General features: G+C 36.3%; 1 protein-coding gene across 2 annotated transcripts in view; it reads left to right on the forward strand.

Moving 5' to 3' along the window:
* The window catches only part of LOC100031971 (cytochrome P450 2J2-like), a 67,576-nt gene that overhangs the window by 31,759 nt on the left and 10,908 nt on the right, over positions 1-24,909 (forward strand). For both annotated transcript variants that reach the window (XM_056815041.1, XM_007480496.2), the window contains exons 3-5: positions 3,321-3,470; positions 12,739-12,899; positions 23,373-23,549. In XM_056815041.1, coding sequence (XP_056671019.1) covers positions 3,321-3,470; positions 12,739-12,899; positions 23,373-23,549 — 488 coding nt within the window. The remainder of the gene's footprint in view (positions 1-3,320; positions 3,471-12,738; positions 12,900-23,372; positions 23,550-24,909) is intronic.

Raw genomic sequence — 24,909 nt, forward strand, 5'->3', positions numbered from 1 at the left:
TTAAGGTTGGTTGGAAAGGACTCTCAGAGTGTTTGAATCTTTCCCTACTTCTACTCTTCCATTGTGGATCCCCCACACCATTTCCACTTTATTTTCATAGTGTTTGTAACACAGTCATGTCTGACTCTTCATGATCTCATTTAGGGTTTTCTTGGCAGATATTGGAGTGCTTGGTCATTTCCTTCTTCAGTTGAGGAAACTGAGCCAAATAAGATTAAGTGACTTACACAAAGTCACATAGCAGGTAAGTATCTAGGTATAAATTCTAACTCAGGTCCTCCTGATTCCAGAACCTCTCTCTATCCACTGAGCTAATACACTTCAATATCTGCTTAAATACTTTTAAAAGAGCCATGAACTTCATCCCAACAGTTGTTTCCTTCATTGAGGCACAAGAAGCTTTTGAAATGCCTATATTGGACTTTCTTAGAACCCGAAGAGTTCAAGAGGTAGTCAGCATTTTGACAATGAGCCTCTCCACAGAGTGCCATGTTGGATCTTGATAACAGAAACATAGTCAGTACCAATTAAAGTCTTTTCAGTCAGTCATTGATAAACATTTATTAAGCGCTTACTATGTGCCCGGCACTGTGCTGATTTCAAAGAAAACAAAGGAAGACACAAGACATTCCCTGCCCTCAAGAAACTTATATTCTATAGGAGGAAACTACATGTGAAGAACTATGGACAAAGAAGCTATAGATGGGGAAAATAGAACACAATATTGAAAGGAGGTGCTAGAATTAAGAACTCAGAAAGACTTCAGTGAAGAAGGGGAGGTTTTAATGATATTTCAAAAGACAGAGAATCCTCTTAGTAGAATTTTGGAGGGAGAGCATTCCAGGCATGGGCCACAGCCAGAGAGAATGCCCAGAACTCAAATATGGAGTATCTTCAGGAAAAGCCAGGAAGCCAGTGTCACTGCTTCACTAAGTACATGGTGATGAGTAAGGTATAAGAAGACTGGACACATAGAAGGGACATGGGTTTTCAAGGACTTTGGAGGCAAAACAGAGGATTTTAGTGGAAGATAAAATGTATTCCTCTACAACTTCATTGTTTGCCACATATTCTAAGGCTTGAGTTTATATTGGCACTTTCCTCAAAGGAATTTCTTCTCAGGGCTACCTGAACCACCAGTTAAAACACCTCCCCCTGCCTAGGAGCCCAGTAAGGAAGAAGGATGTATTCAGCTGTGCAGGGATAGAAAGATAAGCCTGAATTAAAGATGACTTTAGTTTAAATTTAGCCTCACATACTTCCTACCAGTGTGATTTTGTAGAAGTCATTTAACATCAGTTTCCTCAACTGCAAAAGGAAAATAAATGCCTCCTAGGATTGTTATGAGGATCAATTGAGATAATATTTGTAAAGTGCTTAATTAGCACAGTGCCTCGTACGCAGTACGGGCTTAATAAGGTATTATTCCTTTCCTTCCTCTTTTCTCTCCCTTTTAAGGGCCTCTGTGGAAGAACTACCATCTTTTTCCTAGGGAGATTGGGTAGTTATACAGGAACAGTTTCACCTCTCCCCTGTCATTAAAAAGCAGTATGCCTCTCCTGCATACCTCAATGAAGGGTACCCCCCAAAAATACTAGGTCTTGATCACCAAGTTCTTCATGGGAAATATATATCCCAGTGTCCCTCTTCTACCACCATTCTCATTTATGAGTAGAGAGAAATAGGGTTGAGTGGTACTGTACTATCAGCAATGTGGAAGGCACCTATCAGTTCCATATTACATTAAGAAAAGGGAGACAATGAGACTGTTTATGACACTTCCAGCAGGCCAAGGGACCCTGCCCTTGATTAGCCCATGACACTGCTGAAGTTAGCAGGGGCCACAAGACATTCTATAAGGCCCTCTCAGTGGATTTGGTCATCCAGATTAAGACTTGAGTTCCTGTAGTTGTCTTCTCCAATGGAGAAACTCCAACAGCCATTCTTTCCTCACTAAGGAAACTAGAAACTCATATTCATACATTACAGGGTCCATAGACTGCTTATATAGACCCTAAGCATTCCTGGGCATTGATATCTTCATCTAATTTATCTTTGGGACTTTCAGGTTTTCCCATGTATTCTATAAGTGAAGAGGTGTGTTTTCTCCCCACTTAGTGTATGTGAATTTTAGATTTTTTTTCCACCCTGATTAGTCTTTAATATCCTAGCAAACAGGAATGTGTACACCCCTACTGAAGGATTAAGTGTTGAGGAGGATGATCTATGACAGACATGTGCTAGCCAGTGACAAATAAGAAACATCTGACACACTCCCTGGGCTGTCCTAAGTCAAGCTTAAGCTACCATTGGTACATGTGAGATGCAGGAAGTGATATAAAGAACAGGCTATATATTTCACTTCACTTCCTCTCTGACCTCTCTCTTGGGGGAGACGTGGTGCTCTCTCTCACTCTCACTCGAGGAGACGTTGGTCTTTGTTGGCAGTGTGGGGAGTTCTGGGAAGCATTTGGCATGCTTGGAACTCTTGTTGGGTTTTTGCCATTTTGTGACTTGACAGTGAAGTGACTGGGAGAAGTTCTTAGCGTTCTTGGTGAGTGGTTTAGGCTGATTCCTTTTACCTTTACCTCCTAAAATGCTATCCTCCTAGGAGACCCCTCATCTCAGAGGAGGCCTTGTGGCTGGTAGCCAAGATAGATTGAGAAGGCCCATTGGCCTAGGCCTCTGAACTCCTGCCTGGCTCAGCCCAGGCTAGAACAGTTTAAATTCTCTTTCCTCTCTCTTGCTTTTCTTAATTTCTTCCCTCTATTGTAATTAAACCGCCATAAAAATTCCCAAACTGATTTGAGTATTTGATTGGGATTGAATTAATTCCTGGAGACTACTAGTATAATATATTCATTCAATAACCCCTAAATTTTACCCTTAACAGTGTGTGAGTTTCTTAGGAGCACATATTGTCTAGCCTAGTAGTGGTGATCATTTTAGAGATCATGTTCCCAAACAGAACCATCAAGCTGCCTGTGAGCCCCCCTCACTATCCCAGATAGTGGAGGGAGGAAGTGCTCACACTGAGCTGCTGGGTAGAGGGGCAGAGCATTTGAACAATTTCTCAAGGTGTGCTGGAGAAGGGGAACAGAGCATCCCCCTCCAGCACACTGGTGCACACATGCCAGGTCTTCACCAACACAGGTCTACCTCTTCTATTTATATAACCAACACGGTGATCAGCATATAATAGGTTTTTTTTTCTTTTTTTAAGTTTTTTAAATTAAATTCCATTGCTGGAAGAAGTAATAACCACACCAATAAAATAACATATTTTTGAAGTATTACAATGAATTATTATTATTATTTAGGCTTATTCATGTCTAATGGTCAAGAGTGGAAAGATCAAAGAAGATTTACCTTAATGACCCTAAGGAATTTTGGTTTGGGAAAGAAGACCCTTGAACTTCGGATACAAGAAGAGGCCATATATCTCACTGAGGCTATCAGAGAAGAAAAGGGTGAGCATATATCAGAGAGAAATATGTCTTTTTCCAGTTACAATTTTATTTGTTTATTTCCCAATTACATGTGTTAAAACATTTCCATACAAATTTTCCTAAGATATATAATTGAACATATCTCCCTCCTCCCTTCTCTTTGCCCTCCCAGTGCTGGAACTTGATTATATCTGGGATATACATGTATTATCATGTAAGACATGTATCCAAATTGCTTAAACAATTGAAAAATCATACTCTTTCAGTTGCGTTCCTACTCCAACAGTTCTTTCTCAGCCATGGATAGCATTCTTTGTTATAAGTCCCTCAGCATTGTTCTGGATCATTACATTGCCAATAATAGGTAAGTCTATCAAAGTTGATCATTCCACAATATTGCTATTCCTGTTTATAGTGTTTTCCTGGTTCTGCTTATTTCACTATGCTTTAGTCCATGAAGGTCTTTCCAGCTGTTTCTGAAATCATCCTGTTAATCATTCTTGATAGTACAATACTATTCCATCACCATCATACACCACAATTTGTTCAGCCATTACCCAATTGATAGGCATCCCTTTTAATTTCCAATTCTTTGCTATGACAAAAAAAGTTATAAATATTTGTATGCAAGTAAGTTCCATGCTTTTTTTTAAATCTCTGCAGTATACATGCCTAGTAATGGTATTACTGGATCAGAGTATGCATTGTTTTATAGACCTTTGGGCATAATAATTCCAAATTGCCTTCCACAGTGGTTGTATCAATTCACAGATCTACCAGCAATGTATTAGTGTACCCATTTTGCCACATCCCCTCCAACACTCTTCCTTTATTGTCATATTGGCCAATCTTATAGATGGGAGGTGGTACTTCAGAGTTGTTTTAATTTGAATTTCTCTAATCAAAAAGAGATTTAAAACATTTTATATGGTTATGGATAGCTTTAATATCTTCATCTGAAAATTTCGCAAAGATATTTTCAGTGACTTAAAATTGCCTTCTTTGTCAAATGGTCATTAAAGAATCTGTAACTGGGAGAGGGACTGGAGGCAGAGACAAGATGGAGACATAGAGTCAGCAAAAGTTCAGACCTCTGAACACCCTTCCTCAGCAATCAAAAACAAAATGTTTATAGGGGACTGAAAACTAAATTTAACAGCAGGACAGAGCAGAGGAATCCTCCTGTTGAACTCAACTTAAAAGACTGCTCTGGGAGCCTTCCTGATCAAGCTCTATGAATGAAGACTGCAACTACTACAAAATACCTTAATAACAACATGGGAAGCCCAGTTCCTTTTCAGCTTCTGCTGAGAGATGGGGAAGATCTGACATCAAGAGTCAACCTGACCAATCAACATAGCAGAGAAGAACTCCCTTAAGGATAGAAAAAGCTCAAACCCACAGATCCAGCACATAATGAGAGGAACAAGACTACAGCCAACTACAGGGAGGAAATAAGAAGCAAATATGAGCAAACAACAGGAAAAGAAAAAAGAAATTATAATCAACAGCTTCTGTCCAGGCAATGAACAAAGAACAAATGAAACAGAGGAGGATGAGGAAACACAAACCAAAAACACAGAAACCCCAATGAATTTGACACAGGCTTTGGAAGAACTCAAAATACAATTCAAAACACAATTCAGAAATGCTGAATACAACTGGGAAAAGAACTTAAAAAGCAAGATAAGTCATCTGGAAACAGAGGAACTTGAACTAAAATCAGAAAATAGTGTCATGAAAGCCAAAATTAATCAACTTGAAAATGAGGCAAAGGAGATGAAAGATGAGGCAAAGAAAATGAAAGATATGCTCCAAAAAATCAGAACAGAAGGAGGATGACCAAAATTCCAGGGATTAAATTCAGTCTTTAAAAACTAGAATAGAAGATTTAGAAAATAGGATGAGGAGAGACAACTTAAGAATCATTGGACTACCAGAAGACAATGACAAAAGAAAAAGTCTGGACATCATTCTACACAAAATTATCCAAGAAAACTGTCCCCACATTCTAGAGCAAGAGGGAAAATTGGAGATTGAAAGAATCCACAGGTCACGTCCTGTACTTAATCTTCAACTGATAACACCCAGAAGGGTTGAAGCCAAATTCAAGAACTACCAGACCAAGGAAAAAATATTACAAGCTGCTAAGAAGTAGTCATTCAGATACCATGGAACTACAGTGAGGATAACACAGGATCTGGCTGCATCTACCCTGAAGGAACAAAAGGCATGGAATATGATATTTTGGAAAGCAAGGGAACTAGGTCTATAACCAAGAATCAACTACCCAGCAAAACTGACTATATTCTTACAGGGGAAAGTATGGTCTTTTAATAAAATGGAGAACTTCCAAGCATTTATAAAGAAAAGACCAGATCTGAACAAAGAATTTGATACCCAAAAAAGAACTCAAGAGAATCATCAAAAGGTGGGAAAACAAAACAAAACAAAACAAACAAAAAAAACTTGTTAAGGGACCCAATAAGTTATTAATAAATTAAAGTGATATGTATTCTTACAAGAAAAGAGGATATTGGTGACTCTTAAAATTGTTTTTATCACCTGGGTAGCTAGAAGAATTATACTTAGAGGGAACAGTGACAAACTGTATAGGATGCAAATGTCAAGACATAAATATAGATATTTTATAGATAATTTTTATCTATATAGATAATATATATAATATATAGATAATGGTTTATAGATAATATGTGTGCATAAATATATGTGTGTTTACATATTTATATAACTAGAGTTCAAAAAAGAGATTAATACAAAAAGAAATGGAAAACAAAACAAAATGCAGTAGATTTATATGTAATAAAGAAGGGCATGGCGGGAGTGGGGGAGAACATGAATTCACTGGAAGGATACAGAGGCTGGAGATAGAAAAAACACAATTCTTAGGTGAATTGAAATTGACTCATAGAGGAAAGAACAATCAAATCCATTGGGGCAGAGAACTGTTTTGCGCCCTATAGAGAAGTAGAAAGGTAACAAATGGAATTGTGGGGAGGGAAGCAATACAAGGGAAGGAGAATGTGGTGGGGTAGTTTTAAAAGACCATAAAGAAAATAAGAGTGAAATAAGACAGGAAGGGAGGTAGAAAATAATGGTGGGAATTAGGGGGACCAATTAAAAACAAAACACTGATATAGAAGGAAATACTGAAGGAAGAAAGGGCAGGACTAGCAGTGGAAATCAAAATGCTGGGAAATACACAGCTGGTAATCATACTTCTGAATATTTATGGAATGAAGCCACCCATAAAATGCAAGCAAATAGCAGAGTGGATTAGAAACCAAAACCCTACCATATGCTTTCTACAAGAAACACACATGAGGAATGTAGACACATATATCTGGTAAAAGTAAGCAGATGGAGCCAAATCTTTTGGGCATCAACTGAGAAAAAGAAGGCAAGAGTCACAATAATGATATCTTACAAAACCAAAGTAAAAATAGATCTAGTCAAAACAGATACTGAAGGTAATTACATACTAATAAAAGGCATTATAGACAATGAGGAAATATTAGTACTCAACATGAATGTACCAAATGGCATAGCATCCAAATTTTGAAAGGAGAAACTAGTGGAGCTCAAGTATGAAATACATAGAAAAACTATACTAGTGGGAGACCTGAATTCTCCTCTATCAGACCTAGATAAATCAAACCAAAAAATAAATATGAAAGGGGTAAGAGGAATGAATGAAATCATATAAAAATTAGTTACCAGATATGGAGATAGAAATAAATAGGAACAAAAAGGAATACACCTTCTTTACAGCAGCATGTGGTGCATTCACAAAGATTGACCATGTACTACAGCATAAAAACATTGCAAACAAGTGCAAAAGAGCAGATATAATAAATGCAAACTTCTCAGATGACAATGCAATGAAAATAATAATTAGTAAGGGCACATGGAGAGGCAAATCAAAAATTAATTAGAAAGTAAATAATACAATTCACCAAAATTGGTTCCTTAAATAACAAATCATAGAAACAAATGATAATTTAATTGTAGAAAATGACAATGATGAGACATCCAAAATCTATGTGATGCAGCCAAAGCAGTACTGAGGGGGGAATTATATCTTTGAGTTAATATATTAACAAAATAGAGAGGGCAGAAGTCAATGTATTGGGCATGCAATTAAAAAAACTAGAAAGTGAAAAAATTAAAAATCCTCAGACAAAAACTAAATTAGAGATCCTAAAAATCAAAGGAGAAATCAATAAAATTGAAAGTCAAAGAACTATTGATTTAATAAATGAGACTGGAAGCTGGTATTTTGGAAAAAACAAATAAAATAGACAAAGTACTCGTCAATCTAATTACAAAAAGAACAGTAGAAAACCAAACTGACAGTAATCAAGATGAAAAGGGAGACCTCACCTCTAATGAAGAGGAAATTAAGGCAATCATTAAAAACTATTATGCCCAATTATATGGCAATAAATTTGGCCATCTAGGTGATATGGATTAATATTTACAAAAATATAAATTGTCTAGACTAACAGAGGAAGAACTAGACTACCTAAACAACCTCATATCAGAAAAAGAAATCGAACAAGCCATCAAAGAACGCCCTAAGAAAAAATCCCTAGGTCCAGATGAATTCACAAATGAATTCTATCAAACATTCAAAGAACAACTAATCCAAATATTATACAAACTATTTGACAGAATAAGCAAAGAAGGAGTTCTACCAAATTCCTTTTACACAAATATGGTAATGATTACAAAGCTAGGCAGGTCAAAAATAGAGAAAGAATACTATAGACCAAGCTCCTTAGTGAACATAGATGCAAAAATCTTAAATAGAATACTAGCAAAAAGACTCCAGCAAGTGATCACGAGTGTTATTCATTATGACCAGGTAGGATTTATACCAGAAGTGTAAAGATGGTTCAATATTAGGAAAACCATCCACATAATTGACCATATTAAGAAGCAAACAGACAAAAATCACATGATTATTTCAATAGATGCAAAAAAAGACTTTGACAAAATACAACACTCATTACTTCTAAAAACACTAGAAAGTATAGAAATAGAAGGGCCTTTCCTAAAAATAATAAACAGTATATATCTAAAATCATCAGCAAACATCATCTGCAATGTGGACAAAGAATAAACAATAAGATCAGGAATGAAACAAGGATGCCCATTATCACCTCTATTATCTAACACTGTACTAGAAACACTAGCAGTAGCAATTAGAGAAGAAAAAGAAATTGAAGGTATTGAAATAGGCATTGAGGAGACCAAGCTATCACTCTTTGCAGATGATATGATGGTCTACTTAAAGTATCCTACAGAATCAACTAAACAGCTAGTGGAAATAACCAACAACTTTAGCAAAGTTGCAAGATACAAAATAAACCCACATAAGTCATCAGCATTTCTATATATTTCCAACATATCTCAGCAGCAAGAATTAGAAAGAGAAATTCCATTTAATATCAATACTTAGGAATCTATATGCTGAGATAAACACAAGAACTATATGAACACAACTACAAAACATTCTCCACCCAATTAAAACTAGATCTACACAACTGGGAAAACATTGATTGCTCAGAGGTAGGATAAGAAAACATAATTAAAATGATGATCCTATGCAAATTAATTTATTTATTTAGTTCCATACCCATCAAACTACCAAAAAACCTGTTTACTGAATTATAAAAAACCATAACAAAATTTACTTGGAAGAATAAAAGATCAAGGATATCCATGGAAATAATGAAAAAAATGTGAAAGATGATGGCCTTGCAGTCCCAGATTTCAAACTATAATAAGAAGCAGTGGTCACCAAAGCAATATGGTACTGGCTAAGAGACAGAAAAGAGAATCAGTGGAATAGACTTGGGGTAAGCGACCTCAACAAGACAGTCTATGATAAACCCAACGATCCCAGGTTTTGGGACCAAAATCCACTACTTGATAAAAAAAAACTTCTAGGACAATTGGAAGACATTATGGGAGAGATTTGCTTTGGATCAACATCTCACACCCTACACTAGGATAAAGTCAGAATGGGTGAATTGCTTGAATATAAAGAAGGAAACAATAGGAAAATTAGGTGAACACAGAATAGTATACTTGTCAGATCTTTGGGAAAGGAAAGATTTTAAGACCAAGCAATAGTTAGAAAAAAATCACAAAATGTAAAATAAATAATTTGGATTACATTCAAATTAAAAAGTGATTGTACAAACAAAATCAATGCAACCAAAATTAGAAGGAAAGAAACAAATTGGGGGGAAAATCTCCATAAGAAAAATTCTGACAAAGGTCTAATTACTCAAATTTATAAAGAGCTAAACCAGTTGTACAAAAAGTCAAGCTATTCTCCAATTGAAAAATGGGCAAGGGCCATGAATAGGCAATTTTCAGTTAAAGAAATCAAAACTACTCATAAGTACATGAAAAAGTGTTCTAAATCCCTTATAATCAGAGAGATGCAAATCAAAACAACTCTGAGGTATCACCTCACACCTAGCAGATTGGCCAACATGATAGCAAAGGAAAGTAATAAATGCTGGAGGGGATGTGGCAAAGTAGGGACATTAATTCATTGCTGGTGAAGTTGTGAATTGATCCAACCATTCTGGAGGGCAATTTGGAACTATACCCAAAGGACGATAAAAGACTGTCTGCCCTTTGATCCAGCCATAGCACTGCTGGCTTTGTACCCCAAAGAGATAATAAGGAAAAATATATGTACAAGAAAATTCATAGCTGCGCTCTTCGTGGTGGCAAAAAATTGGAAAATGAGGGGATGCCCTTCAATTGGGGAATGGCTGAACAAATTGTGGTATATGTTGGTGATGGAATACTATTGTGCTAAAAGGAATAATAAAGTGGAGGAATTCCATGGAGACTGGAACAACCTCCAGGAAGTGATACAGAGTGAAAGGAGCAGAGCCAGGAGAACATTGTACACAGAGACTGAGACACTGTCACACCTTCGAAAGTAATGGACTTTTCCATTAGTGTCAATGCAATGTCCCTGAACAATCTGCAGGGATCTATGAGAAAAAACACTATCTTTAAGCAGAGGACAAACTGTGGGAGTAAAAACACCGAGGAAAGGCAACTGCTTGACTACAGGGGTTGAGGGGATATGATTGAGGCGAGATGCTAAATGAGCACCCTAATGCAAATACCAACAACAAGGAAATGGGTTCGGAGCAAGGACACATGTGATACCCACTGGAATCGCTCGTTGGCTAGGGGAGGGGATGTGGGAGGAGGGGAGGAAAAGAAAATTGTCTGTTTTCAATTAATAATGTATGAAAATGACCAAATAAAATAATGTTTAAAAACTAAAAAAAATTGAAAAGAAAAAGGATTTGTAACTGAGGCTGAGGAGAGTAGGAGTAGACAGATCATACCTAGACTAGAGAAAGACAAAATGTCCCCATTTACAGAAGGTTTTCAAAGACACAGCACATTCTTCTAGGAAGAATTAATACCTTAAGCTTGGAAAAGAATCATGGGAAAGTACATTCTCTTTAATGGCATTATAGTCATCTTTGTGAGCTCACAAACTATTGAATCTCTCATTTCTTAAAATGACCCACATGAAGTTCTACCTTGATTGGTCACTCAAAACTCTGTATAAACATACAAACAAGTACTCATACCCATTCCTCTATACTCTTCTGCTGCCATTTTTTATCTTTTATTCTTCTTCCTTCCCACTATCAATTATCCATTGATTTCCTGTTCTAGGTGTCTTCCCTTTTGTTCTTCCCTTTCTACTTTTCTCTTCTAACTTCTTTGCTCTTTTCTTCATTACATTATATAAGTACGTGTTTACATGTATATATTTATATATTCATGCACATAATAAATAGATATATATGTTATATTATTTCCTTTTTCATTTTCAATTTCTTAATAACTTATTTTCTTTCCTTCTTCTTCTGACTGGAAAACTATACTCTCATAAGAAATACACATACTCGAGCTAAATAAATTCTTATATGTCCAAAAACATGTATCTTACTTTGTAGCCTAATTTTTTTACCTTCTAGTTAGGAGGGGAATAGCACGTACCATCGTGGGCCTCAGCAATTGTGATTGGGATTGTATTCATGCAGGTTCTTAAATTTTTTCCAAGTTATCTTTTCTCACAATGTTGTTGTGGACATTGTATCTTCTTCTTCATACTTTGCTTCTTCCTTCTCCTTCTATTCCTCCTTCCCTTCCTCCTCCAGTTTGCACTTCTCCTGTTTTTCTGATATTTCCTCTTATTATCAAAGATTTAGAGTAAGAATGAACCTTAAAGAACATCAAGTCTAACCAACATTCCCCTTGTATAGATGGGTAAACAAAGGAGTAGAGCAATTAAGTTACTTGCCTAAGATCAATTACTGGGTTGGTAAATATTAAGTGCTTACAATATGCCAAGCACTGTTCCAAATTATGTAAATATTTTTAAAAAAAGGAAAAAGAGAGTGTCTCTCCTTGGAAATATCTCAGGGGAAAAAACACACAAATCACCATGTCCAAATAAGATATAGATAGAACATGGAAATAATCAACAGAAGGAAGGCACTCAAAACAAGATCAGCCTGTAAGTAAATATCTGAGGTGGGATTAAAACCAAGATCTTCCAAGCTTCAGATTCACTATTCTAAATACTACCTCATATTGCTTCCCTTCCTGAATCACCTTCTCATAAATATTCTTTTCATTCCAGTATTTCCAATTATATCAACTCCATAATGTCTACACACATGCATGCAACTTGCCTACAGATCCATATAGTCATGAGTAATTTTTATGCTCACATATATGAGTTGAAAGACATGCACATATTTATCGTACATATTGCACATGGATGGTTAAACTTTATGAAACTACACACATGATCTATCAGACATAGAATCCTAAGTAGAGATTCTATGTCTGATAGACACCTCAGAGGTCATATAGTCAAGACTACATTTTACTGATGAGTAAATAGAGGCAAAGAGAGATAAAGTAACTTATCTAAAGTCACACAGGTAACCTAGGTTGAAAGAATATATTCCAAGTAAATCCCAAGCTTTGATGGAAACATTTTTATAATTGGGATGCTCTCTTCTTTTTTCTCAATATTTTTAAGCAATTTCTGATATAAAAATAAAAACAAAACAGATGCATTTTGGAGGAGGTGAGAGTGGAGAAAAAAATTGTTGAAGAGAAGTTAGAAAGTGATGCAGGGCTCCTTTAACATGCATGAGTGACACAAAGAGTGGCCCATTCTTTTTCTATTCCACAGGAAAGCCCTTTAACCCACACTTTCAGATCAACAATGCTGTTTCCAACATCATCTGTTCTGTCACTTTTGGGAATCGTTTTGAATACCATGATTCTCAGTTTCTGGAGCTACTGAAGAGCTTGAATCAAGTCTCGGTGCTTCAAGCCAGTTGGGAGTGTCAGGTAAATAGACCATCATCCTTACTGAACAGAGCTAAATTGTCTGATGGGTGCTGTCCTCCTTTCACAGGAAAAGAAACAAGTCTTTGAGAGGCTGGCAAGAGCTGTGACTCTAAGCAGAGAAAGGGACTAGCAAAAGGAATAAAGAAAAAAACAAGTTTTTTGAAAACAGTGGCATGAAATACCATGCCTGAGGAATCTAAGCATTTCTAGAATGCTGTTCTGGTAATGTTTTTTCTCACATCTTTTCCTAAATGATCAATTGATAAACATTTATTAAACACCTACTCTATGTCAGGGACTATGTGAGGTGATAGAGATATAGTAACAAAGGTGAAGTAGATTCTGACCTTTTGGGGGTTTACATTCTTCTGCTTATGGAGAAAACATGCACTCAAGTAAGTGTAAATACAAATAAAAAATAAGGGAAACCATTTTGGTAGAGTAGGCATTAGAAGCCAGAAGGAGCAGGAAAGACTTCATTTAGAAGGTATCACTTAGGCATAGTTTTGAAGGAAGCCAGGGGTTTTATCCACAGCACTGCAACAGGAGGAGAATGGAGACAGAAGATACAGAGAGAGAAAAAGAACAAAGAGTGATAGAGAAGAGATACAAAGGCAGCTAGAAAAACAGAATGAGAGAAACAGAAAGAAGAGACCATCAGAGAAAGAAACATAATTTCTACAGTGCTTATATGAAAAATTTGTAGAGTTTTACATATATTTTCGCCAAACTTGGAGTCTTTGCATTTGTTCTTCCTCATGCCTAGAATGCTTTTCATTTTCATCTCCACATCTTGGCCAGTGATGATGGCAGCTTAGTAACAGCAAATTCTGAAACCACTCTGAGTATCCTTATCAATCTTTAAAAAGTGCTTCAAAAAGACAGGAATCCAAATCTAACAGCAAGTCAGGGTCAAGGGACTCTGCTCCTGAAGAAAACTTGAAAGGTAAGCAGAGAGATGGGATATTCATCAGATTAGAGGTAACCAGAAACAAAATTTCACACAGAGGAATGCTGGCCAAACACCCCACCTCCTACCATGCTATTTTCAGTGATAGGTTGCTAGGTTTTGCAATTGACTATGTTTGTGTTCCCAGGATAGGTGCTAAGCCTGAAAAAGAGCAACTCAGACCCACCCTTTGGTGTCTCATTTCCTTGTGTCAGCTGGAAATTGATGAACATCCATGAAATAAATGGGAACAAGAAGCAAAACTACACACAGAAGAGTGTTGGCCAACTGCAACCCTAACCCCCCCAATTACCATTCAAGCTTCTGTGATAGGGCATAGGCTAAATTAGGGATCCCAAGACAAGAATATCACCAGCAAAAGAATATAGCAGTCCTACCTCTTGAAGTCTCATGCCCTGGCAAGGATCAAAAGTCCATCTGGCTAGAAATTTCAAGGTTTTTGTGGTTGGCTACATTGGAAACATAGAGACAGGGCACAGTAGCTCATCCCTAATCCTCTAAACCAGCAGAGGAGAGAGAATCATCAAGCAGCTTATATAATTCCCCCCAAAACCAACATATTGGAAAATGAGTAAACAACAACCAAAAAGAGCATGTAGCTCTCAAAAACTTCTATTTGGAAAAAACAAAAAGAACAAACAAAGGATGATAGGATCCGGGCAACTACAAGTAAAACTTTTTAAAAATAAGAATGGGTCCCTGGCTCTGGAAGAACCAAAAAAGGAGCTCAAAAATCAAACAAGGCAGGTAGAAGAAAAATGGGATAAAGAAAGTAACAGCTAAAAAGTCAAAATTGGTAGACTGGGAAAAGAGGCACAAAAGTCCAATGAAGAAAATAGTGCCATGAAAAGAAGAATAGGCCAAATGGAAAAGGAGGATCAAAATGTCCTGGAAGACTCAGTCTTTAAAAATTAGAATTTGTCAATTAGGAGCTAATGCCTTCATGAGACATCAGGAAACAATAGAATGAAATCAAAATAATGAAAAATAAAGTATGTGAACTATCTCATTGGAAAAAAAAATACTGACCTGGAAAATAGATCCCTGAGAGACAATATAAGATTTATTTAATTACCTGAAAATTATGACTAAAAAAACCCTAGACATCAAATTACAAGAAATTATCCAAGAAATTTGGCCTCTTATTCTTGAGGGAAAAAAGTCAAATTTATATTGACAGAACACACAGATCATCTTCTGTAATAAATACCCAAATGAAAACTCTCAGGAATGTCATAGCCAAGTTCAAGAGCTCCCAGGTCAGGGAGAAAATCCTCTAAAAAGCCAGAAAGAAACAATTCAATTATCATGGTGCCTGAGATATAATTACACAGGATCTGTTAGCTTCCACACTGAAGGACTAGAAGGCTTGGAATATGGCATTCTGGAAATCTTTCACCTACCCATCAAACTTGATGATATTGTTTTAGGTGGAAGTATGGTCATTTAAAAAAAGATTTCCAGGGGGCAGCTGGGTAGCTCAGTAGATTGAGAGCTAGGCCTAGAGATGGGAGGTCCTAGGTTCAAATCTAGCCTCAGACACTTCCCAGCTGTGTGACCCTGGGCAAGTCACTTGACCCCCATTGCCTAGCCCTTACCACTCTTCTGCCTTGGAGCCAATACGCTCCAAGATGGAAGGTAAGGGTTTTAAAAAAAATGATTTCCTAGTATTCCTGAAGAAAAGATAAGACTTAAACATGTAATTTCCTGTCCATATACAAAATTCAAGATAAACATAAAAAGGTAAATGAGAAAGAGAAAAATAATGGTTTCAATGAGGGCAAATTGTTTATATTCCTATATGGAAATATGATATCTGTAACTTTTAAAAATTGTTATCATTATCATAGTAGTTTAAAGAAGTATATATAGAGTGTGTAGTAGTAAGCTTTTTAAAATATGTCAAAAAAATTCCTAGAGGTGAAAAAGAGGATTGCACTATGAGATAAGGGAAGATAGATATAAAATGAAGTAAATTATATCACATTAATAGGCACAGGGGATGGGGGAAAGAATACTATAATGATGGATGGGAGGATAAGTACAAAGATGGGGTAATACTTAAAACTTACTTTTATTGGAATTGGCTAAGGGAAGAAAAGACAGACAGATTAATTGGGGTATAGCATCCTATCTTACCCTATAGAGAAGAAAAAGGGGAGCAAGAAAGGGAGTGCTGGGGGGGAGTAATCTAAGGGATAAGGGGGGAATGATTAAAAAACATGGGAGTGGAGGGAAATAATTAGAGGAGAAAAATCTGAATTAAAAGAGGAAATCAAAATGGAGGGGAATACACAGATGATAATCATAATTGTAAATGTAAATGGGATGAACTCACCCATAAAATGGAAGCAATCAAAATGCTACCATATGTTTACAAGAAACACATTTGAGGCAGGTAGATACATATAGAATAAAGGTAAGATGCTAGAGTGGAATCTATTGGGCTACAACTAGACAAAGAAGTTACGAGTAGCAATCATGATCTCAGACAAAGCTAAAACAAAAGTATATTTGATTAAAAGGTATAATGAAGGTAATTGCATCTTGATAAAAGGCAATATGTACAATGAAGAAATATCAGTATTTAAAATATATGAACCAAATTGTATAGCATTCAGATTTTTAAAGGAAAAACTAAAGAAGCTAAAGGAATAAATATATAGTAAAATTATTCTAGTGGGGGATCTCAAAATTCCCCTATCAAAACTAGATAAATCTAACTAAAAAATAAAAAAGAAGTAAGGGAAATAAATGAAATTTTAGAAAAGTTAGAATAGCTATCTGTAGAAAATTGAATATCGGTAAAATGGAATGTACCTTCTTTTCAGCAACATGGTACATATACAAAGAGTGAGCATGTAATAAGGCATAAAAACATTGCAAACAAATGGCACAAAAGCAGAAATAATAAATGTGTTTTTTTCTGATCAGAAAGCAATAAAAATGATAATAAGGCTTCATTGAGAGGCAAATTAAAAATTAATTAGAAACTAAATTATCTAATATTTCAAAACTGCTGAATAAAAGAACAAATCATGAAACAATCATTGATTTCAGTGAAGAGAATGATAATGAGGAGACAACTAGTCAAAATTCACAAGAGAGAGCCAAAGCAATGCTTGGGGGGAAATTTATATCCCTGAGTGCTTATATCAAGGAAATAAAGAAAAAACGAATTCAATGAATTGGGTATTCAACCAAAAGAAACACAAGAAAAAGGACAAAATAAAAGTCCCCAGTTAAAGACAAAATTAGAAACCCTAAGACTCAAAGTAGAAATTAATAAAATTGAAAGTAAAAGAACTATTGAACTAATAAATAAGAGTAGAAGCTATTTGTATGGGGAAAAAACAAATAAAATAAAGTATTGATTAACTTGATTTAAAAAAAAGAAAGAAGAGAATCAAATTACCAGTATCAAAAATAAAAATGGTGATTTCACCTCTTAAGAAATGGAAATTGAAGCAAATATTAGGAGCTTTTTTGCCAATTATATGACATTAAATCTGACAACCTAAGTGAAATGGATGAATATTTACAAAAATATAAATTATGTAGATTAACAAAAGAAGAAATAGAATGATTAATTAATCCCAACTCAGAAAAAGAAACTGAAGTAATTAACAATTAATTCCCCAAGGAAAAATCCACAGGACCAGATGGATTCACAAGTGAATTATATCAAACACATAAAGAACAATTAATTCCAATACTATATAAAGTACTTCCCAAAATAAGCAAAGGTGTCTTATCAAGTTCTTTTTATGACACAAATATAGTATTTATACCTAAGCCAGGAAGACCAAAAACAGAGAAAGAAAATTATAGAATAATCTCCTTAATGAACATAGATGCAAAAATCTTAAATAAAATATTAACAATGAGACTACAGCAATATATCACAAGGATTATTCACTATGACCAGGTGGGATTTATAGCAAGAATGCAAGGCTGGTTAAATACCAGAAAAACTATCAGCTTATTTGACCATTTCAATTATCAAACTAACAGATTATCTAAATAGATGCAGAAAAATCTCTTGATAAAATACAGCTCACATGCCTATTGAAAACACAAGAAAGCACAGGAATGAGAGTCTTTTCTCACACTAATAAGTTATATTTATATAAAAGTATCAGCATGTATCATCTCTTATGGGGATAAGTCAGAAGCCATTCCAATAATATCAGGAGTGAAGCAAGGATGACCATTATTACCACTATGACTAGAAATGTTAACTGTCCCAATTACAGAAGAAAAAGAAATTGAAGGAATTAAAGTAGGCAGTGAGGAAACTAAACTATCACTTTGTGGAGGATATGATGGTATACATAGGGAATCCTAAAAAATCAACTCAAAAATTAGTGGAAATAATCAATAGTTTTAGCAAAATTGCAGGATACAAAATAAAACCACATAAATCATCAGCATTTCTTTGTATCTCTAATAAAAATCAAAAGTCAAACTCCATTTAAAATCACTCTTGACTGTCAGGATCTTGTTCTTTTCAGAGACTGGCTTTAGAGAAGGGATCATATAGGACTGTGGGTAAAGGACTTAAAAGAACTGAGGGAGCATGTAAATGATACCATTACCTCTTTTATCAAGGATTGACTCTAGTATATATAGGAATTTTGTGCTTAAACAATACACAGAAAAATGATAGGTGATTCATGAAGAAAAAGAGGAGAGCACAGCTTCTCAGGAAATAGGGAACACATTTGTGCCATGATGTCACAGGCTGTTACATTCAGGGTACAAAGGCTTCTTTGGTTTATCTTTTATAAGAATATTGTTAACCCCAGCTCAAGGTTTATTTATGGACTTAAAATAACCTTTCATAGCCTAAAGCTGTATTGTGCCAGATTCCATCAACTACTTTTGAGAAATGCTTTTATCAAAAGTTATTTTTGCAACTTGTAGCCTGAGATGGCCTTGCCAAATCTGAAACAGACTTGCAAATATGTCTGTTGTGACTGCTTTCATCAATGGGTCTAAAATGTCTTATGGCTCTGTCATGAGACAATATAAAATATTTGGGAATCTATCTCCGGAGACAAACACAGGAATCATATGAACAAAATTACCAAAAACTTTCCACACAAATAAAACTAGATCTAAACAATTGTAAAAACATTAATTGCTCATAGGGAGGATAAGCTAATATAATAAAAATGACAATTCTACCCAGATTAATTTACTTATTTAGTGTCATACCTCTCAAAGTAACAAAAAGCTATTTCATAGAACTAGAAAAATAATAAAATTCATCTAGAAGAACAAAACACGAAAAATATTAAGGGAACTAATGAAAAACTGTAATGGATTGTGGTCTAGCAGTACCAGATTTTAAATTGTACTACAAAGCAATGATTATCAAATCAGTCTGGTACTGGATAAGATGTAGGAGGATAATTAAATGGAAATGACTAGGGGTAAATGAACTCAGCAATCTAGAGTTTGATAAACCCAAAGATCCCAGATTTTAGTGTAAGAACTCAGTATTCAACAAAAACTTCTGGGAAAATTGGTAAACAGCAGGGCAAAAAATTGGTTTAGATCAATATCTCATGCCGTATAGGAAAATAAGCTCAAAATGGGTATATAATTTAAGTATATAGAGTAATATAGGTAAATTAGGTGAACATAGAACAATTTACCTGTCAGATCTATGGAGAAGGGAAGAATTTAAGACCAAACAAGATTCAGAGAACATTACAAGGTGTAAAATTTAAAAATTCATATACAAACAAAATTAATGTAACCAAGATTATAAGAAAAGCAAAAATTGGGAAAATTTCTAATATAACAAATTTCTCTGATAAAGGTCTAATTTCTCAAATATATAGAGTACTAAGTCAAATTTATAAGGAACCTGAATTGGAATACAAGAATTATATTCCTGAATCGGCAAATGATCATGGGATATGAATATGCAGTTTTCAGATGAAGTATCTATGTCAATAATCATATGAAAATTTTTCTAAGTCTCTCTTGATTAGGCAGATGCAAATCAATACAACTCTTAGGTACCCCCAAAGGGCTTTAAAAGAATGCATTCTCTTTAATCCAGCAATACCACGATTAGATCTGTATCAGAAAGAGATGGAAAAAATGGAGATGTACCAGTTTGTACAAAACTATTTATAGCTATGATTTTGTGGTAGCAAAAAAAATTGAAAAAGAGGAGGTAACCATCAATTTGGGAATGGCTAAACAAATTATGACAGCTGATGGTGATAGAATGAAATTGTGCTATAAGGAATAAACTGCTTGATTTCTATAAGAACTGGAAAGACCTACATGAACTGATGTGGAGTAAAATAAGCAGAACCAAGAGAACATTGGACATAGTAACTGAAACACTGTGGGATGATCAAATATGATTGACTCTGTTACTAAAAGAAATTCACTGATCCAAGAGAACACATAGGAACTTATAAGAAAGAAGGCTATCCACATCTCAAGAAATAACTGTTGGAGTAGAAATCTAAAAGAAAACATGATTTATAATGAGTTTATTTGGGTACATGATTTGGGTTTTTGATTTTACAAGATTACTCTCATAATTAATGGGTTGTATGAAAATAGATTTTGAGTGATAATACATGTATATCCTAGAGGAGTTACTTCTCAACTCTGGGAGGGGGGATACAAGAGGGGAGGTAGACAATATAAATCACATAACCTTGGAAAACTTCTAAGTAAATTTGTAACTGGAATTTAAAAAAAAGAATCAGTTCAAATTTCACCTTCAGCTTTAAGATGCATTTCCCAATGTCTCTAGTTCCTTTTTTTCTTACCCTTCTGAATTCCATTTCCACTATTCTACATATATCTTGCAAGTTTCTAGTTATTAACCTATTGGATTTCCCATTAGAATATGAGTTCATTCCCATCACCATCATATTGGACCAGTCTCATACTGGGAATGGTATTTTTTTCCTTTCTTTTTTTCCCCTAGCATTTAGCCCACTGCCTGGCACATAGTAGATGTTATACATGTTAAATGATTAATAAATGTTTGTAGATTAGCTGATTCCTTAACACCCTCACAATAACCCATTCAGCTAGTTACTGTTATTATTCCCATTTTAAGGGGAAAGAAATCAATGATTTTCCAAACAGTGGATAAGTGTCTCAAGTGGAATTCTAACTCATGTCTTCCTGAGTTTTACTCCACCACATCATCTACTCTTTCTCCTAGTTGATCAATGAGTGAGCCTTACCAAAAAAGTCAGTTACCCAACATTTCATTTAACTCATCAAGGATCTGCTATGAAAGAAAATAAGCAAAAATGGTAAATAGCATTATTCTCTTAGAAGAGCAAAATGGAAATCTAAGAGAAGAGAATTCTGTATGGTTGCTGGGAAGACACAAAGTGAAGTGCTAGCAATTTCTCCCCCAAAGAATCTATTCTTTCCTTCCTTCCTTAAATATTGTGAGACTGACTAGGAAAGGGGAATGACTGATGACAATATTGAAAGGGATGAGTGCAGGCAAGGCACCCGGTAAAGACGGGATCCCAACCAAGGTGTACAAGGCCTTAAATGGAAAGGCACTCCAGGCATTCCACATAGTGCTGAACAGCATATGGGAAGAAGAAGACATGCCCCTAGAACTCAGAGATGCCTCCATCGTAGCCCTATACAAGAACAAAGGCTCATGAGCAGCCTGTGACAACTACAGAGGCATCTCACTACTCTCCACTGCTGGAAAGATCCTCGCCCATGTTATCCTCAACAGACTCATCTGTTTCAGAGCAGAACCTGCTTGAATCACAATGTGGCTTCCGACCAGATCACAGCACCATCGACATGGTCTTCACAGTGAGGAAAATGCAGGAAAAATGCCTTGAGCAGAACCTGAGTCTCTACATTGTCTTCATAGACCTGACAAAGGCGTTTGACACAGTGAACAGGGACTCATTGTGGATGATCCTCAGCAAGCTCCGTTGCCCAGCAAAATTCGTCAAACTGATCCAGCTCTTTCATGTCAACATGACAGGGGAAGTCCTATCTGGTGGAGAGACTTCTGATTGCTTCAACATCTCCAATGGCATGAAACAAGGCTGTGTCCTGGCTCCGGTACTATTCAACCTATACTTCACCCAAGTATTACGACATGCTGTGATGGATCTAGACCTGGGCGTCTACATCAAATACTGACTGGAGGGCTCACTATTTGACCTTCGCTCCCTGACTGCAAAAACAAAGACAACAGAGAGACTCATCCTGGAAGCTCTCTTCGCAGATGACTGTGCTCTCATGGCCCACCAAGAAAATCATCTCCAAACCATTGTGGACAGGTTCTCTATAGCAACAAAACTGTTTGGCCTGACTATCAGCTTCAGCAAAAAAGAGGTGCTGTTCCAACCTGCATCAGGGAGGCCAACGAACCAGCTGTGTATTACAATCAATGGCACATAGCTTTCCAACATCAACACTTTCAAGTACCTGGGCAGCACCATCGCCAATGACAGGTCCCTAGACCACGAGATTAATGCCAGGATCCAAAATGCCAGTCAGGCACTCGGGCGGCTGCGCTCCAAAGTCCTCCAACACAGAGGTGTAAGCACTGCGATGAAGCTCAAAGTGTATAACACAGTGGTCCTCAGCTCGCTCCTGTACGGTTGTGAGACATGGACACTGTACCAGAAGCACATGAAACAGCTGGAGCAATTCCACCAATGCTCTCTCCGGTCAATCATGAGGATCCGATGGCAGGACTGAATCACCAACCAGGAAGTCCTCAATGGAGCCAACTCCACCATTATCAAAGTAATGGTCCTCAAAACCCAGCTACGATGGTCTGGACACGTCATCCGCATGGACCCACAGCAAATACCAAGACAGGTATTCTATGGTGAACTGTCAGCTGGACTCAGGAAACAAGGTCGACCAAAGAAAAGATTCAAGCATTAGCTAAAGTCAAACTTGAAGTGGGCTGGCATTACACCAAAGCAACTAGAACTTGCTGCCACTGTCAGAAGCAACTGGCGAACCCACATTAACCATGCCGCCACCACCTTTGAAAATGAACGACGTCGACGTCTTGCCGCTGAGCGTGTACGCCAACATCAGGCCACAACTGCACTACCTATAACAACTGGGGTCCCATGCCTCATGTGCCACAAACTTTGCGCCTCAGTCTTTGGACTTCAAAGCCACATGAGGGTACATCAATAGATGATAATGCACAAAGACAATTGTCATTCTCGGTCACAAAGAGACTACCACTATTTAGGTACATCAATATATGGCCAAGGGGCTGGCATATGAAACAAGAGTAGATTGCATGCCAGGCTGGAGGTTATGCATTCAATTTTATGGGAGAAGAGGCAGCAGTTAAAAGGAGGATGAGTTTCGAAAGGTAAATTCCATGGCCCACTAAAAAGTCAAAAAACCAAGCCAGGCTTAGAATAAAGAATTTAAAGGAATAGGAGGACTCAAAAGGAAATGAACTCATTCTTCTTCTTTTATTCTTTTTTATGTTTTAGTTCTTCGATATATTTCCTAGGATAATGAAACTCTTACCAGGAGCTCACAAAAAACTCTTTAGAGAATTCCAGAAACTAGAGTCTTTTGTAGTCCATGTGATCAAAAAACACAAGGAAGATCAAAACTCGGAGGAAGCCCAGGACTTCATTGATGCTTACCTGAAGGAGCTGTCCAAGGTAATGGAGAAAGCACAGAAAACATGCACAATGTACTGAAAAAAAAAATCAGGGCCTTAGATGGGGAGGAAGAAATAGGTTAATATATTCAAAATTTACATCTGTCTCATAACTTGAGCATCTTTCCTCATAGACTACCTGGGGAATGTCCTGAATAGAAATAATATTTCAATTTTATGTAAATGATATGGAGTGTGTATGTGGTAGTGGTGGGGGAGTGCTTGGAATTATATGTAGGTTGTGGTGGTTCTAAAATTTCAGTTTTTATTTGGATATAGAAGAGATCCTAGAGCTCATTTAATTCATCTCTCTGCCTTTATAGATGAAGAAACTGAGGAACAGAGTAATTAATCAAATTATCCTACCCAAAGCTAATAAGAATCTGAGGTGGGATTTGAACTCAGCTCTTTCTGTTTCCCAGGCTGTACCCTACTCAGATTGGGATTAAGTCTTGGCTCGGATATTTTATCCTTACTAATTCATCCCTCTGCATCTTACTTTTCTCATTTATTTAATACTGTGTGCCCTCAATTCCAAAGAAATGTTGTGTATCTATTCTTTGTAAACACTAAAACACCATAAAAATAAATTATTAATTATATAGGCTATCAAAATATAAATACCTCTAAGCATCTGTGTAGAGATGGGACCAGTGTCCACTGGTAAATTTATGAGACAAATATTCTCTTCACAATCACATTGGACATTATTAATGCCAAAGCCCACAATTATGAGAAAACTGAATGTTACCCTAAGCACCCATATATCCACTCTGAAATATCCAGTAGACCATACATGAATTGTGTTCCATCTTGAGGGTCACATTTGTGGAAGGATTTTCAAAACTGGAGAAGATTGGAAGAAGGTAAGCCAGCATGATGGGAGTCTTTCCAATCATGTTCTACGAGGTTTTTGTTAAAGCAAAAGGATATGTTTAGTCTAGACAAGAGAAATCTTCAAGGAACATAGTAGCTATTTTTTCATGACCCAAATCTGTCATGAGGATGAAGGATTAACTGGCTCTACTGCTTCACTAAAGGCAGAATAAGGTGGAAGGATGTTATAAGGCAAAGTTCAGTTGGGAGTAATGGAGGGATAATTCCCTTGAGTGAAATGATTTGACACAAAATGTCGTGGATTAAAAAGAAGTGATCAAATGTTGGTAAATTTTAGAAGGTTTTAAATTCAGGTATCACTTGGACTTGGATCAGAGATGTTAAACATATGGTCAGTGTGTTTGTTGCATGTGTGTATCCTTTGTAATAAAACAGCTAGGTTGCAGAGTGGATAAAGCTCTGGACTTCATCATCCTCCTGAGTTCAAATCTGCCCTCAGACTCTTATTAGCTCAGGGAACTTGG

Source organism: Monodelphis domestica, chromosome 2, assembly GCF_027887165.1.
Source record: "Monodelphis domestica isolate mMonDom1 chromosome 2, mMonDom1.pri, whole genome shotgun sequence".
NCBI lineage: Eukaryota > Metazoa > Chordata > Mammalia > Didelphimorphia > Didelphidae > Monodelphis > Monodelphis domestica.